Here is a 14,763-nt window from a genome sequence, read left to right on the forward strand (position 1 = left end):
AGGCAACGTTGGAAATGTTTAATCTGTGTTTCACAATAAAATGGGACACGCGTAGGTAGCCTTCTAAAAACTGTAGAGGCAAGCGCAACTGTAGAAATTCACAACTAAGTCTCCAACAGTTCGTTAGTCACAATTCAGCACACACTTGTATGAAACGTGCACTTTGCTTACGTCATATATATATATACATAAGTAAACATTTGTGTATGTTTGTAAGGATCTACAAAACACCTTAGAATGAATACATAAGATTTCATACAATTTTATCTATTTCCTGTGTCGTACCTTGGCCAAATAACTCTTTAGGGTTCTGGTTTGGGCAATTTCGTTCGATGCGCATAATTTAGATAGCACGGGAGAGCGTCTAAACCTCATTCATATAGTTGCGTTAGGTGCGCCGAAAGATGGCACAAAGCAGGTACACCTGCGTTTATCAATTCATGTTTATATACACACATTCCTAATTGAATGTACATTTTCATTTTTATTTATATGCATACACGCGCACACGTCCTTTTGTGCTTATCTTACCCATAAATGTAACTTTACAATTCTTTCACAACCACTTCCGCGGCAGGGGGTTGCATGCACGTACACGCTGCTGCGAAAATCGATCGAGATACACACTTAGGACGTTAAAACTGCATTCGACCACTTTGTGAATTAAATACCCGCAGTTTTTTACTGCTGTTTGTTCGTAAGCCAACATCTCTTTATATTTTTTAAGACCCATTCCTTCGCCAGTAAGTAAAAACATATGAGCTAACTGTTACAATATGAGCATCCATATGTCACATTTTTTTAAAAATAGTTTTAACAGGAAAATTTATGCATATGGACAGACGGCATACGTACACATACAAGTGCTGACGCTTACTCATGAACAGTAAAAGGGGGCAAATGTTTTCAGTTCCGCGAAAAATACAATTCTACCTATGCGCCACGCAACACACGCCCTGCGGTTGGTAATTAAAAACACAAAGGAACACAGAGCTTAAATGAACAGGTGTGGAACATTTGAGAAATATACGTACTTGCGTGGGAAGCATAAAATTGTATGTACGAAATTATTGCTCGAACTAACAATTATGGATGAGCATTTTTTGCCCCTACATATACATGTATATATACATGTATGTTAATGTATAAACCTTTTTTGTCCCTGTTGAAATTTTTTTTGTAAAATTAAAACAAATCATTTTGAATTTACTGCATTGTACACTCTTCTTTTACATAAGTCGTATAATATAATTTATATACATATAATATATATCATTTACTTTCCATTTTTCCGTCCTTTTCATGCATTCACAATTTTCATTTAAACCATTTTTATTTTGTTTTTTTTTGTCCCGTTACTTTTTTATTCCATACATGGCGAATGCCATTTGCCAAGCCAAAACACATAATTTATATTTATCATGCCAGGTACAGAAGATAATAGCTTATCAGCTTGTTTTATATAACTATTTAACAGCTTATTTTAAAATGTTTTGGCAATTTTGGAAAAGGTGAAGGCTTTATTTGAGATATAATTGCGCCCTTTTTGTACAATATATATATGCTCTGGGATTTACGAGCCCTTATTTTTTTTTTTTTACTTCATTTCGGCAAAAATATAAGGAAAATAGAACTGGGCAAAAATGAAAAACTTTTAATAAGGCACATACATTTAATCATGTTTTTACCAGCGCAGTAACATTATAGTTAACGTAATGCATATGGAATTTACAAAAATGCTTTTTTAATTTTTTTTCGCAAATGCAAATCAACGCAAAAACAAATTCTCACGGAGTAGTACGCCAACCCATGCCAAATTATAATAAAGCCAATTCCCCGAAGTATATATAAAAATATAGTAATTATATATATATAACATATTCTACTCATATGTGCTTAAAAAAAGGGCAATTATCATTTCCGTGAATAAAAATAATAAATAAAAGTATAATAAAATCCTTACCATGGATTTTACGAAAAAAAAAATTCATGTTATTTGTCAAATTTGCGAATTAAAAAAAATAATGAATAAATGTCGTTACATTCTGCATTTTAATGGATCAATAGGAATTAAGAAGACAAACCATTAATGGTTTCTTCATTTAATTGTTTAACATTCAGAACACAAAAAGTGAGCGTACAAGCTCCATGCAAAAATCATGTGATCTTCCATTCACATTTTCAGCAAATAAAAAAAAAAAAGGTTCTTTTTTCGTAACAGTTTATAATGTATCCAGTTGTATTTGCGTGAGTCTGCTTGCTTTATTTCATCCTTTAATTTTTCATTTTCATGAAAAATCTATTTGTACAATCCCAGAGATATACTGTACTTAAGTATATATGTATATATATACATTATATATGTTTAATGCATTATACGAAGTGTCATTAGAACACTTTAATTCCCATGCGCTAACCCATTACGTACAGTTTTTCATGTTCTCCATTTTTTCCCTCCACAATAACGTGTCATTTTACATTTTCTTGTCGACGAATGAAGAATAACTGCGTTAAGACTGCATATGAATTTTTATTAGTCCCTTTTTTCACATTTGTTAAAGTATTATATTATCGTCGAATGACCACGTTCCCATATGGTCTTAGCCAAGTGTTCCCTGTGCATATGCGTTACTTCGCACGCCTGAATAATGAAGAGACTGCGTAATACTTTGTTTCCATTGAAACTTTAGTGATGGACTATATGCATATGCGTATATTATGCATATAAATAAGTTCGTACGTATATATATACATGTGTAAAAGTGTACTACATAAGTATATATGTACGTATAAACATGTACATACATATTTGTACATATATTCTTATGTATACCCCCCGAATGGGAAATCCAATTTCGTTACGTCCTTTTCAGTTATTGTAGTATTCTGCCAAAATGATTTAAGTGCCACTAGTTGTATATCATTTTTTTTTTTTTTTTTTTTTTTTTATTCATTCGTTAATATCAGCATGTTACAGTCGTTGTGTTAACAGAATATTGGACGTTCTTTTGTACTGTTCAAAGTGTCTTTATAGCATATGACAAAAGTATATGCGTAAGAATGTGTATACATGGGATAATACCCTCCTTCATGTATTGCATACGTTCACCGCATATGTGTGTGCGTAGGAATAATTATATTTTATGCTGCTAAATATATGCATAAAATTTAAAAGGAAAATTTAAGGAAAAGACGCAGAAAATTATATATATAATTTTTTTTCTTCCTTTTTTTCGTGCTTCCACCTGCCCTACGAACGAATAACAATTCGTTTTGTAAAAAGTAGCTTCAAGGCTCTTCTACATTTAATTTTTTAAATTGTAGTTCAAGGTGGATTAAAACGCTGCAAACTGTAACCCCTCCCCCCCTTCTTTCAATTAACCTGTTTTTACAATACGCGTACACAGTGTTATATACGTATTATACACATGCATAATTGCGTATACGTATGCATGTGTTCAGGCGAAGGACCCGGCGGAGAGAAACAAAAGGGACATTCAAACAACAGATAGTTATACAGATAACAGCGAAACAATGAGTTATAGTGATTCAAGGTCCCAATCAAATAACAGCAGTAGCCAAGATGCAACGTCCGGGAAATTACAATACACAGAAAGTGACGATGAGGGAAGTGACGAATATTGCAAGGGTGGATATCACCCTGTGAAGATTAATGAAATATATAACGACCGGTATAGAATAGAAGGGAAATTAGGATGGGGGCATTTTTCAACCGTTTGGGTTGCTACAGACTTAAAAAGTAAACCATTAAAATTTGTTGCTATCAAAATTCAGAAAGGGTCCGAATCATTTGGAGAGTCAGCCAAATGTGAAATCAATTATTTAAAAACGGTTAAGGCAAATTCCTTTGATTCTTCTTGGGTAGAATTGAAAGAGCATCAACGGGAAAGGCTCTTTCATTATAATATGACAAAGGGAGTTGTTTCCTTTATTGATAGCTTTGAGCATAAAGGACCAAATGGTACCCACGTCTGTATGGTTTTTGAATTTATGGGACCAAATTTATTATCCCTCATTAAACACTATGATTATAAAGGGATCCCATTAAACTTAGTTCGAAAAATTGCCACACATGTCCTAATAGGGCTACAGTATTTACACGATGTTTGTAAAATTATACATAGTGATATAAAGCCAGAAAACGTGTTAGTATCTCCCCTGATGAATATTCCTAGACCAAGAGGCTATAGCAAAGATGATGAAGCGCAAAATGACCTTGTTAAAAAGGAAGAAAAGAAATCAGTAGGGGAAGGTAGTGGTCACCATTCCGACGATGTCGACAATGATGAAACCGGGGAAGATGACCAGTCGTCGTGCCTGAGCGAGGTAAAAGATAAACACGAATGGGACAATGTAGACTTTAACAAATTAACCAAAGAGGAAAAGAAAAAATTAAAAAGAAAGAAAAAAAAATTCTTAAAAAAGGAACGATTAAAAATGGAAGCGCAGAAGATGGAGAAGCAAACCGATGATGAGGTGAATGTAGGAAATTCACACCAAGGTGGAAATCACGACAAACTGAGCGGCGCCGAACAGCAAGTTGCGACATTAACAATGGGCAGCGGGACATTAAACGACAACAGCCATTTGAAGAAGGAAGATAATGAACATTCCAACAGTGCAATCCAGATGAATGTGGAACATGTGTTAAAAGGTGAAGGTTTGAACAGCGGCAAGCTGAACAATGTGGATAGCCATACTCTCGTAAACACTAACAGCTCCCTCGGTGCCATGAAGAGCGGTAGCAAAATCCAGACTACGGCCGCAGGGGAAGCACTAACCTGTAATAGCAACAACGCACCCGGAGATAATAAAAAAAATGGACAACAAAATAATGTAAAGAACGAACTAGACATTGACAAAGACAACAGTAACAATAATAAGAAGTGTTGCAATTCGAATCCGCAGGTGTCAGATGCAAATGAACCAGCGTGCACATCGAAAGCCCACGTAGAGGACGAACAAAAGAAAAATGCACCCAATGGAGGGAACCGAAAATTAAAAAAAAAAAAAAAGACTAATGTACCTCCATATGTTAAACATAGAGTTAGGCCATCCAACTCGGATCCATCCCTTCTCACTAGTTACAACAACATACATGCCCTCCAGGAATCCATAATGAGGAAGCCCTACCATTATAACAATTATTTTTTGTATAATCCGGAGAAATACGGGGATGACAGGTGTTCGCTTTTTTTGCATCGTTTGCCCAGCGACTACTTGAAGAAGAACACGTTGGAGGATAGTGACCACGATAAGGACCTCGACGAAGAACGAGATGATCAACATGTCGAAGAACATAACGAAGAGCAGACGCAAAAAAGCGATACGAGTGACGACAAAAAATCCGTAGAAGGCCTAGACAAGGATTTTAACAAAGTCCCCATTTACTGCGACATGTTCAATCACTTGATGCATCCAGAAGCCATGAAAATACACGACAAGTATAAAGAGAAAAAAAAAGGAAAGCATGCAAAAGGGGGTAAGGATGACACACAGGAGAATAACAAAAGAGGCCATAAAGTTGTTTACATCAAAACAGAGGCGGGAGACTATCGTATTAGACCCTACGATCCAACTGTTTATTACCATGAAAAGTCATGTTACAAAATCTGTGATTTAGGAAACAGTCTGTGGATTGATGAATCAAGGTATGCAGAAATACAAACAAGGCAATACAGGTCCCCAGAGGTAATCCTAAAATGCGGTTTTAACGAAACTGCTGATATATGGTCCTTTGCATGTATGATATTCGAATTAGTTACTGGAGATTTTCTATTTAATCCGCAAAAATCAGATAGATATGATAAAAATGAAGAACACTTAAGTTTTATGATGGAAGTGTTGGGGAATATACCAAAATATATGATCGACACAGGGTTCAATTCTTATAAATATTTTAATAAGAAAACGTATAAACTGAAACATATAAGAAATATTAAGAGGTACGGATTGTACAAAATATTGAAGTATAAGTATAACATACCAGAAAAAGAAATTAATCCCCTGTGTAGCTTTTTACTGCCTATGCTTGCCCTGGACCCTCAGAAGAGACCCTCGGCTTACACTATGCTCCAGCATCCCTGGCTCAATATGGTAGGACTGGAAGAGGAAGAAATGCACATGAAGGATATATCCTACTCCTTCAACAGCATGAGTGTTAAAAACAATGGCAATTATGAAGGTCACGAATATAGTAAGGAGAATTATCACAACGATAATTATAACGGCGCGAATGAGCACACGGACAGAAGCATGAATTCTTCCAACAAGCACAACAACGTGCAGGCCAATTTGAAGGCCCAACAGAACGATGCGCTAATGGGGCAATTCGACGAAGAGTTATCCAAAAGCGAGGTGGACGAAGACGAAGAGGAGGAAGACGAATACAATGAAGAGGACGAAGAAGGGGAGGACGATGAGGAAGAGGAAGAGGAAGAAGAGGAAGAGGAAGATGATGATGACGACGACGAAGAAGAAAACTACAATATTGAAGCTGAGTATGGTTTTGCCTACAAAAATGATCACACCCGTAACGGAATGGAGAGCAAGGCAACCACACTCAAATATGACAATCTGTATCAAAAGAAAAATAACTTACAAGAAAAATCGAAATATAAAAACATAAACGAAGGGCACATCCCGGATTCGTCCATCAACACGGAGGATTATGTGTTGCACAATGAAAACATGCCCCACATTACATATAATAATGCAAATAATAAAAACTCCATGAAAAAGCCGCCACAGTACCAAGGCCGCAAAATGAGGAATTATGACAAAATGAGTGGTCATGTATTCAACGACGAAGTTGTGAATTCAGAGGAGGATAGAGATTATCATCACTACTATGAGCACCCAGGGAAGTACAAGTACGATGAGGACGAAGAAACGGAGGACAACGAAGTCGGTCTTCCCGAAGAGGAGGATGACATAACGGATGAGGAAAAATACAAGGAGACAGAAAAACACCATGGACACAAATATCCCCTCCAGAATGATAAGACAACAAAAACGCACAGTAATCATCACAAAAGGGTTGAACATAGTAACTACCAAAACGACAATGATGAAAATAATTTTTGCGATGAAGAAAGCCAAGTATATTCTAAAGGGGGAGAGGGCTCCTCCGCGCTCCTGACTGGAAAAGGACAATCAAAGAAAAAAGGAATTGAAGAGCATGCAGGACGAGCAGACATATTAATCCCCGTAAAACCAAAGGACATCATAAAAGTTGCTATCCCTCATGAAAAGGCAAAATTAAAAGACCAACTAGCGACATCAAATAGCCCCAATTTTAATGAAAATGCAAAAAAGGAATCAACCGAAGTAGAGGAGAAGAGCACTTCGTCCAAAATTTTCAGCAACGTCGTGATGAGTGGTAGTAGCACGGGCAAAAATGTGGACAAGCTTGGCAAGACCGACCAAAAGGAAAAACAGCTATTGGAAAGGAAAGCACCGGGAACAAAGCGAGATAATGAAGGTAAAATGCCTAAGGATAACCAGGATGATGACAAGGCCAATAAAATGAATTGCAAAGTCATCAACAAGAAGCCGTTTTGTGCCTTTTCCTAAAGAGCGGAATAGCCAGGCAGAGGGACAAACTACAATGTATAATATGTGCATTGTACAATTTGTTTAAAGTGTATTTTTCACAAACGTGATAATTGTTCTTTACTTATTATTGTGGCAAACGCTCGAGCAAACTATGGATGCCTCTCTACTAAGCACCATAAATAACTACAGTTGCGCATTCCTCCCCTTATTATTTTTTCCCAAGATTTTCGTATCACCCCATGAACATCCAAGCGGTTTTATGCCCTTTTGTAAATAAACGTGTTTATCCCCTGGTAGATACGCACCCTTCCTAGGTGTACTCCTCATGTTACCTGTTTGCCAAGTGATAAGTCCCAGTGCTCAGACTCGTGTCCGTTTTAGGGACACGTTTAAGAAAACTCGTAGCAACCCCGCTAGACGTTATAACATCCTAAATGTTCAACGATTTCAAGCACCTTTCCCACCCACACCCCGGTGCCTAGCGACCTGACGTGAAACAGTGACAATCGGCATATGGAGTCCACGGAACAGCATCTAGCCCACGCATATGTAACAACCGCATTTTTATGTACATAATTTTTCCCCATCAAATTCGCCCAAATAAATATAAAAAAAATGAATATGTGCCCCAATAAGTGTAGCTCCTGTTTTCAATAAAAACGGCAACTGTGAAAACTGAAGCACCACAAATTAGTAGTGATAACGTTAATATGTCTCCAATATATGTTTATATGAACATGCAACATGTTCACATATGTATGCGTTACAGAGGTTATACACGACGCGTGCGTGTATACCCTTGATGAGAACGTAAACCCTCACGTCCACATCCCTATTGCAAACCGTATGAAAAAAAAAAAAAAAAAAAAAAAAAAAAAATATTTTCTTAAATCGCTAGATAGTTGAAAAAAAAAAAAAAAAAAAAAAAAAAAAAAGAGAAATTTCGAAGGAATATTCTCACGCATTTTGAGATTATAAAATGTTTTTTTTTCCCCACTGTAGATATATGTGCGTTAGTTTCGTTTATTGTATTTTCCATGTGTACTGTTTTATTTCCCTTCAAAAGTGTGAATCATAGAATTAAGTTAGTTCAATGCTCCCCTGTTTTGCATCTACAACTGGATGCAAAAATGCACATACGAATTGTACGTGCATATGCACATATTTTACACATGTATGTGCTCATTTTTTTTTTTTTTTTTTTTTGTTCTAAAAAATTTGAAAACTGAATTTAAAACGATAAAAATTAGGTAATATGAAAAATACTGTTTTGTGTGTTTGTCGAAAGCGGATTAAATACACATTTTTTAATGTGGTCAAAATGTGCAAGTGTGCATCACACCATTATGAAAAAAAAAAAAAAAAGAACAAAAAGCATAATCACACGTGCGCTAAGAATAATAACACTTACGTTAAGCCCAATCATTTCGCATAAAAAAATACAAGATTTAAAAGAATGCCTCATGCAAATAAATGCAATATTTCACAATGAGGACGACGAATTTGAAAGACACCTGTCGAGCAAATATAATGATAAACACATGGAGCAAATCATAAAGAGCATTAATGAATATAGAAATAGTCGATCCAAAGGCCAACTCGTACACATCTGCCATAACACTATGTTACTCCACCTTTCATGTGTACCATTCTCAGTGATTTATTTCTTTTGTTTTCCACAAATGATGAGATTAGCTTTATGACCAACTTGGATAAAACATCCAGCAGCTACGAAATTTCGATGTACAATTAGGTTGGTTCTCATATGATAGATGCTACGATTCTCGCGTTCGTAAATTTGGTGATTATGTTTTTGTACGTCTAAGTGTTGAAGGTGTAGCATGTGACTTTTGCAGTGTTGCATATTTAACACCGCACACTTTTTTTTTTTTTTTTAAAGCGTAATGGCTGTTACTTTCTCTACATGCAGTATTTCACCGTGGTGCACATTCACTGCTTTGCTTCAATTTTCCTAAACCAACCTGAACAGCATCACACGAGAGTAGCCAATATATGTATATGCATACAATCTGTACATGTTGTTTGCACTCTCGTTCCTATGCACGCACATGTGCAAGTGCGTAACATGTTACACCTGTACTATGAGCGAATTACTGACGTAGTACCCACGAAACGTCACCACAACAATCAAACTGACGCACCTCCTGGTGTGCTTCAAAAGGCCGCTAAAAAATGAGCACAAGATGGCTAACTGAAAGGCAGTCATGCACGCTACCACTTGTGCTTAAATCTTGTAGTCAAAAATAACGACTGCGTTTTGTTAAATACCCGCAAAAATGTCACAAAAAGGTTCACAAAATTATCACAGAGTTATCCTTAAGTCATCGCATATTTATCGCAGAAGTGTCCCCATGTTATCATAAAAAGATGCTCGTAAAAAGCGACTCCTTTCCACACATGCTATATTGCTGCGAGCATAGAACATTAAAGCAAGAACACACCCAGGAGCCAAATTGGAGCAGGCAAAGAGATCCTGCCATTCGTAAGAATAGGCCTCTCTCTGTGAAATGAAAAACAAAAGAATGATAAAAAAACCCATGGAAAACGAGTAAAGCGCCCTCAAAATCTTCACCAATGAACGAAATAAGTTAATCAAAAAAAAAAAAAAAAAAAACATCTGCCCCTTCTTTTTTGTTGCCTAAGCATCTCATCACACATGACATGATAATCGTGTAAACATGCAGTTGATTAAGGGAACAAAAAAGAAACATGAAATTTGTGCTGAACTGGATACTCCTTTACCTTGTAGCCTGCGGGATTTCATCCAAAAATGCGCAGCACAAAAGGGAGTACACCGTGAGACAGAAGAACGGGGTGCGGATCCCGCATCCCGCCAAGCTTTACCGACAGTGTAGAAATAAAAAGAGGCACTTCGGGAACATCCTGCAAAGTTTTACTGACAGGAAAAGAGTCTCAAAGTGGGAAAGGAAAAATGAAAAAATTGGTGTGACAAGCAGGAGAGTGGTTAGCAATAGAGTGTCAAACAACGGAGCGCTTCTCCACCAAGTAGCGTTTGTCCACAACGGACGGCTTCTTAACCATGGCGCGCCTCTTACCAAAACACGCTTCGAGCCAAAACGAGGAAGAACAAGGAGTCATTTGGGGCCCATACAAGTGAGTAGCGCAAACAAGACAATAGATAATTTTGTATTGCCAAGGGACAAACAGAAGAGTGAAAATAAAACAGAAAAAAGCATCTTTTCAAGCCTATTTTCCCAAATGCGTGAAAAGAGTAAGCATAGAAATAACATATTAAATGATGTAAGCAAACTGTTTAAGGTAATACGAGAGAGTAAACACATATTTTTCGTAGGCTTTGTATTAACAATAATTTCTTCAGTAGTCGATTTGTACATTCCGATATTTCTGTCCAAAACAATAACCTACGTTATGAATAACAGTACGATTGGTACCCAAACGAACCACATACCAATTGTGAATTCTTTCCTTTCCCAATTAAAATTGAACAACCCCTTCTACGCATATGTATCTGTTTCTCTGTTGAGCTTATTTCTTTCTTGCATGCGGTCGCATATCTTTAACATATGCGCTTACGTAAGCACTAACAAACTGCAAAATTACTTATTTAGGGTGTTGCTACATAAGCACATTAGCTATTTTAAGAAAAGGGGGAAAGGAGAATTGATTAGTAGACTAAACATCGACTCCTCTGAATTGATTGACATATTTACAACTAACATGATTGTTCTCTTACGTAATGTAATAAAGACAGTGTTGTCTTTTTATTTTTTGTACAAAATTAATGTGTACCTCTTTGTGGTGTCCCTCTTCATTGTCCTAACCATTACTAACATATCAATATTTTTCTCTAGCACTTATCGCACACTTGCAAAAGAAGAAAGTAACGTTGTGGCATACTCAAACAATGTGGTAGAAGAATCTATTGATAACTTATCCCTCATAAATAGTTTCCACACTCACAGTAAAGAGATTTCAAAGTTTAACCACTCCTTGGATGCAATATATACGAGCAGAATGAAATTAGGTCTTCTCTACATCATGGAAAAATTCCTAATCCGATTAATTGATATGATAACACTTGTCGTCACATTGATATTAAGTAAAAAGACTTTAAAGAATAACATTCAAGTGGATTCAAGAACTGCCATCTCATCGGTTATGTACATGCAAAACATAATCGCACAGTCATGCACCATAGAACAGCAATATTCCAGAGTGCAGGAGCTTATAGGAAATGCTGAAGACATTATCAAGATGATCGAAAAGGATTCGTCCCGTGGTAACCCTAGCAAGTTTACATCCCACAAGTATACTCCCCTAAATTTGCTAAACTTTTTGAACTTAAAAAATACTATCTTTAAATATTCCCTTATCAAGAAATTTCAAGCCATCCAAAAAGACGCCGAATACGTTGCCACTGTTGTTAGGCCAAATTATTTAAAACTCTTCGAAAGAAACTATAACAACCTGCGAAAGTTATTACCCCATGATAAATGCGGCGATCTGCTCCCCTGTTTCGAAGACAAACCGATTGAAAGTTCTACTCTTGGAAGTGTTCCCGACTATGTAGAAAGTAATCACCAAGTAGGCGAAAATAGGACGAATAACCCCACATATAATGGATTCCACCCAAGTGATCCCGTCCCAGAGTTGACAACCCCAAACGTTGCGTCTGACGTGAAGCAGACGGTGGAAGAACCCATTACAATGACCAAGGGACAGCTTCAGTTAGTTTCTCCTCCTCTACCACCGCTAACCACCACGGATCACACCCTCAATAGGGGTGAAAAAACTGCGCCCAAAATAAAGAAGAATAAACCCCAAATGAACATACAAGAAATACATAGCTACATAAAAAACGACCATGAACTTATAATTAAGCAAAAGCTGGACAAAAAATTTATACAATTCTTGAAAACGAAATATAAGAAAAATATTATATACCTAATCCTAAAGTTGTTTGAAGAACGACACCAACCTGTCAGGGAGGAACTTCTTTTCATGCTTGACAACATCAGCTCATTCAAAAGGTTATCCGTGCAGGATAAAAAAAGCATTTTAAAAATGAGCAATATAACGAACAACACACTTTACGTCATATTACTCACTTTCCTCTTTTACAACTACTCCAAGTTTTACTACAAGAGGAAGAAAAGGACTCCTGTCAATCTGCTAGAGAAGAAGACGAAAATGGGCTTAGCCACCTCAACCTTGAGCAAAACGCTCGGCAGTGACTGTGCAAATGATGTGGACCACGTAACGGTAGATGGCATCAACATGAATGATGTGCTGAGCGACACCACCATTACGGAGATGCAACATGATAACGCACAAAACGGAGGTAACAATGAAGACATGCCCATAGATGAGAACAATACAGTGACCAACTCAGGTGACAAAGAAAACTTGGACGACTCGCTCAAACATAGCGAACTGAATACCTCCACCGAAATTGACGATAATGGAGACACAGCTTCCAACATGCACGCAGCGGGAGGTAGCGACACCAATGATGATGAACTTTTAATAAATAAAAAACTGAAAAAAAAAAAAAAAAAGAATCTCCATAACATATTGCCATACATTGTACAGAACGCCATAAAGGAACTAGAAATTTTAAAATTCATCGATGAAAATTACAAACACATAAACGAAAACTTAATCCTAGACAATGTCAAAGACGACAAAAATGGGAGTAGCTTAATTTTTGAAAATGTAGATTTCTACTATGCACAATTTCCAAAAAACAAAATTTTGTCAAATATTAATTTAAATTTCACCAATAAATATACCTACGGAATTCTCTGTTATAACGACTCGGGGAAGGATGATCTGTCCAAGTTGTGCACACGGTTGTATACCAAAACGTATGGGAGCATTCTCTTAGACAATGAAAATATAGAAAATATCTCAAAGTACATACTGACAAGGAAAATTTCCCTAGTGGAGGAAGACACCTACCTGTTCAGCGATAGCATAATCTACAACATACTGTACTCCTACAATTGCAGCACGACAGCGAATAAATACTTGTCCTACTTCAATTACACTTTCGGGTTGAATAAAAACAGCATAAACAGCTGTGTTCATTTGTTCCCTTCAGATGGTGACCTTGTAGGGGTGAATGACGAAAGGCTTGAGAATAAGATGAAAGGAACAAATTCCTCCAGTGAAGGAGACCCTTCGCCTGTGGACGCCGAAACGACACAAGCGAATTATCTGTCCCCCCAATTTAAAAAATGCCTGATGTGCGGGAATGACATAAATATGAAACAGATCGATGAGCAAAAAAAAAAAAAAAAAGTTACAATAAATATAAAGTACACTTCGTAAAGAGGTTATATAAAGAAATTATTAAAGTTTCCAAAATTGTCTGCATAGACGATTTGATCAGTTCCTATAAGGACAAATTTTTTCACAACATTAATGAGAAAACATTGTCAGGTGGACAAAAGCAAAAAATTTCCCTAGCTAGGGCTATCATAAAAAAACCCAAAATACTAATTTTAGACGAAGCATTTAGCGCCCTCGATTCTGCAAATGAGTTGAAAATTTTCTCAGGTATAAAAAGTTACGTGCCCAACTCTACCATCATAAATCTCTCCCATAAAATTACGACAATTGATCGATGCGATTACATTTATGTTTTGAAAGACGGAAAAATCATTGAGCATGGTTTACGGACCAAACTGAAGGAAAACAAAAACAGCGAATACTCCAAAAAGATGAGCGAGTTTTAGCAACCCCGGGGTTAAGGTGCAAGAAGGGGGGACATATACCCCCCACTTGTCCCCGTGCCAAGGCAGCATATGATTTCGTTTTGCATTGTGCAATTCGTACATGCGTGTCTCACATTTATGGCACATTAAAGCGTGAACCCACAGCATATCATCCCATTTCCCCCTAATATCACTTCACGTATTCCCCTTATTTGCGTTTGTTTCCTTATCATCCCTTTGTAAGACGTGAAAACCCACGGTTGATCCATAATTCGTAAACACACGTTTGAATTTGACATGTTACACGTGACTCATTTTTCTGTTTTTTTTTTTCCCCTCGCCTTTTTTCCTACACATGGATATCACGTGTTGGAATAAGGGCCCATTAAAATTGTTTTTCGAAAAGAAAAGCTGTCCAAAATAATGCACACCTTATTTGCATGATATGTTTAATTAAAAATGT

The 14,763-nt window shown here is 36.7% G+C and overlaps 3 protein-coding genes across 3 annotated transcripts; all 3 read left to right on the forward strand.

Annotated features, from left to right (window-relative positions):
• Positions 1 to 3,534: 3,534 nt before the first annotated feature.
• AK88_04703 (CMGC/SRPK protein kinase) lies at positions 3,535 to 7,596 on the forward strand (the record flags this gene model as incomplete). The annotated part of the gene is made up of 1 exon (XM_012482311.1): positions 3,535 to 7,596. The coding sequence occupies one exon, from the start codon at positions 3,535 to 3,537 to the stop codon at positions 7,594 to 7,596; it is 4,062 nt and encodes a 1,353-aa protein (XP_012337734.1).
• Positions 7,597 to 9,041: 1,445 nt separating this feature from the next.
• Positions 9,042 to 9,331, forward strand: AK88_04704 (uncharacterized protein; the record flags this gene model as incomplete). The annotated part of the gene is made up of 2 exons (XM_012482312.1): positions 9,042 to 9,202; positions 9,235 to 9,331. 2 exons carry the CDS (start codon positions 9,042 to 9,044, stop codon positions 9,329 to 9,331), a joined length of 258 nt encoding a protein of 85 aa, XP_012337735.1.
• A 977-nt stretch (positions 9,332 to 10,308) lies between these two features.
• On the forward strand, positions 10,309 to 14,321 carry AK88_04705 (uncharacterized protein; the record flags this gene model as incomplete). The annotated part of the gene is made up of 2 exons (XM_012482313.1): positions 10,309 to 13,829; positions 13,919 to 14,321. The coding sequence occupies 2 exons, from the start codon at positions 10,309 to 10,311 to the stop codon at positions 14,319 to 14,321; spliced, it is 3,924 nt and encodes a 1,307-aa protein (XP_012337736.1).
• Positions 14,322 to 14,763: the final 442 nt, after the last annotated feature.

This window comes from Plasmodium fragile (assembly GCF_000956335.1).
Source record: "Plasmodium fragile strain nilgiri unplaced genomic scaffold supercont1.72, whole genome shotgun sequence".
NCBI classification, from domain to species: Eukaryota; Apicomplexa; class Aconoidasida; order Haemosporida; family Plasmodiidae; genus Plasmodium; species Plasmodium fragile.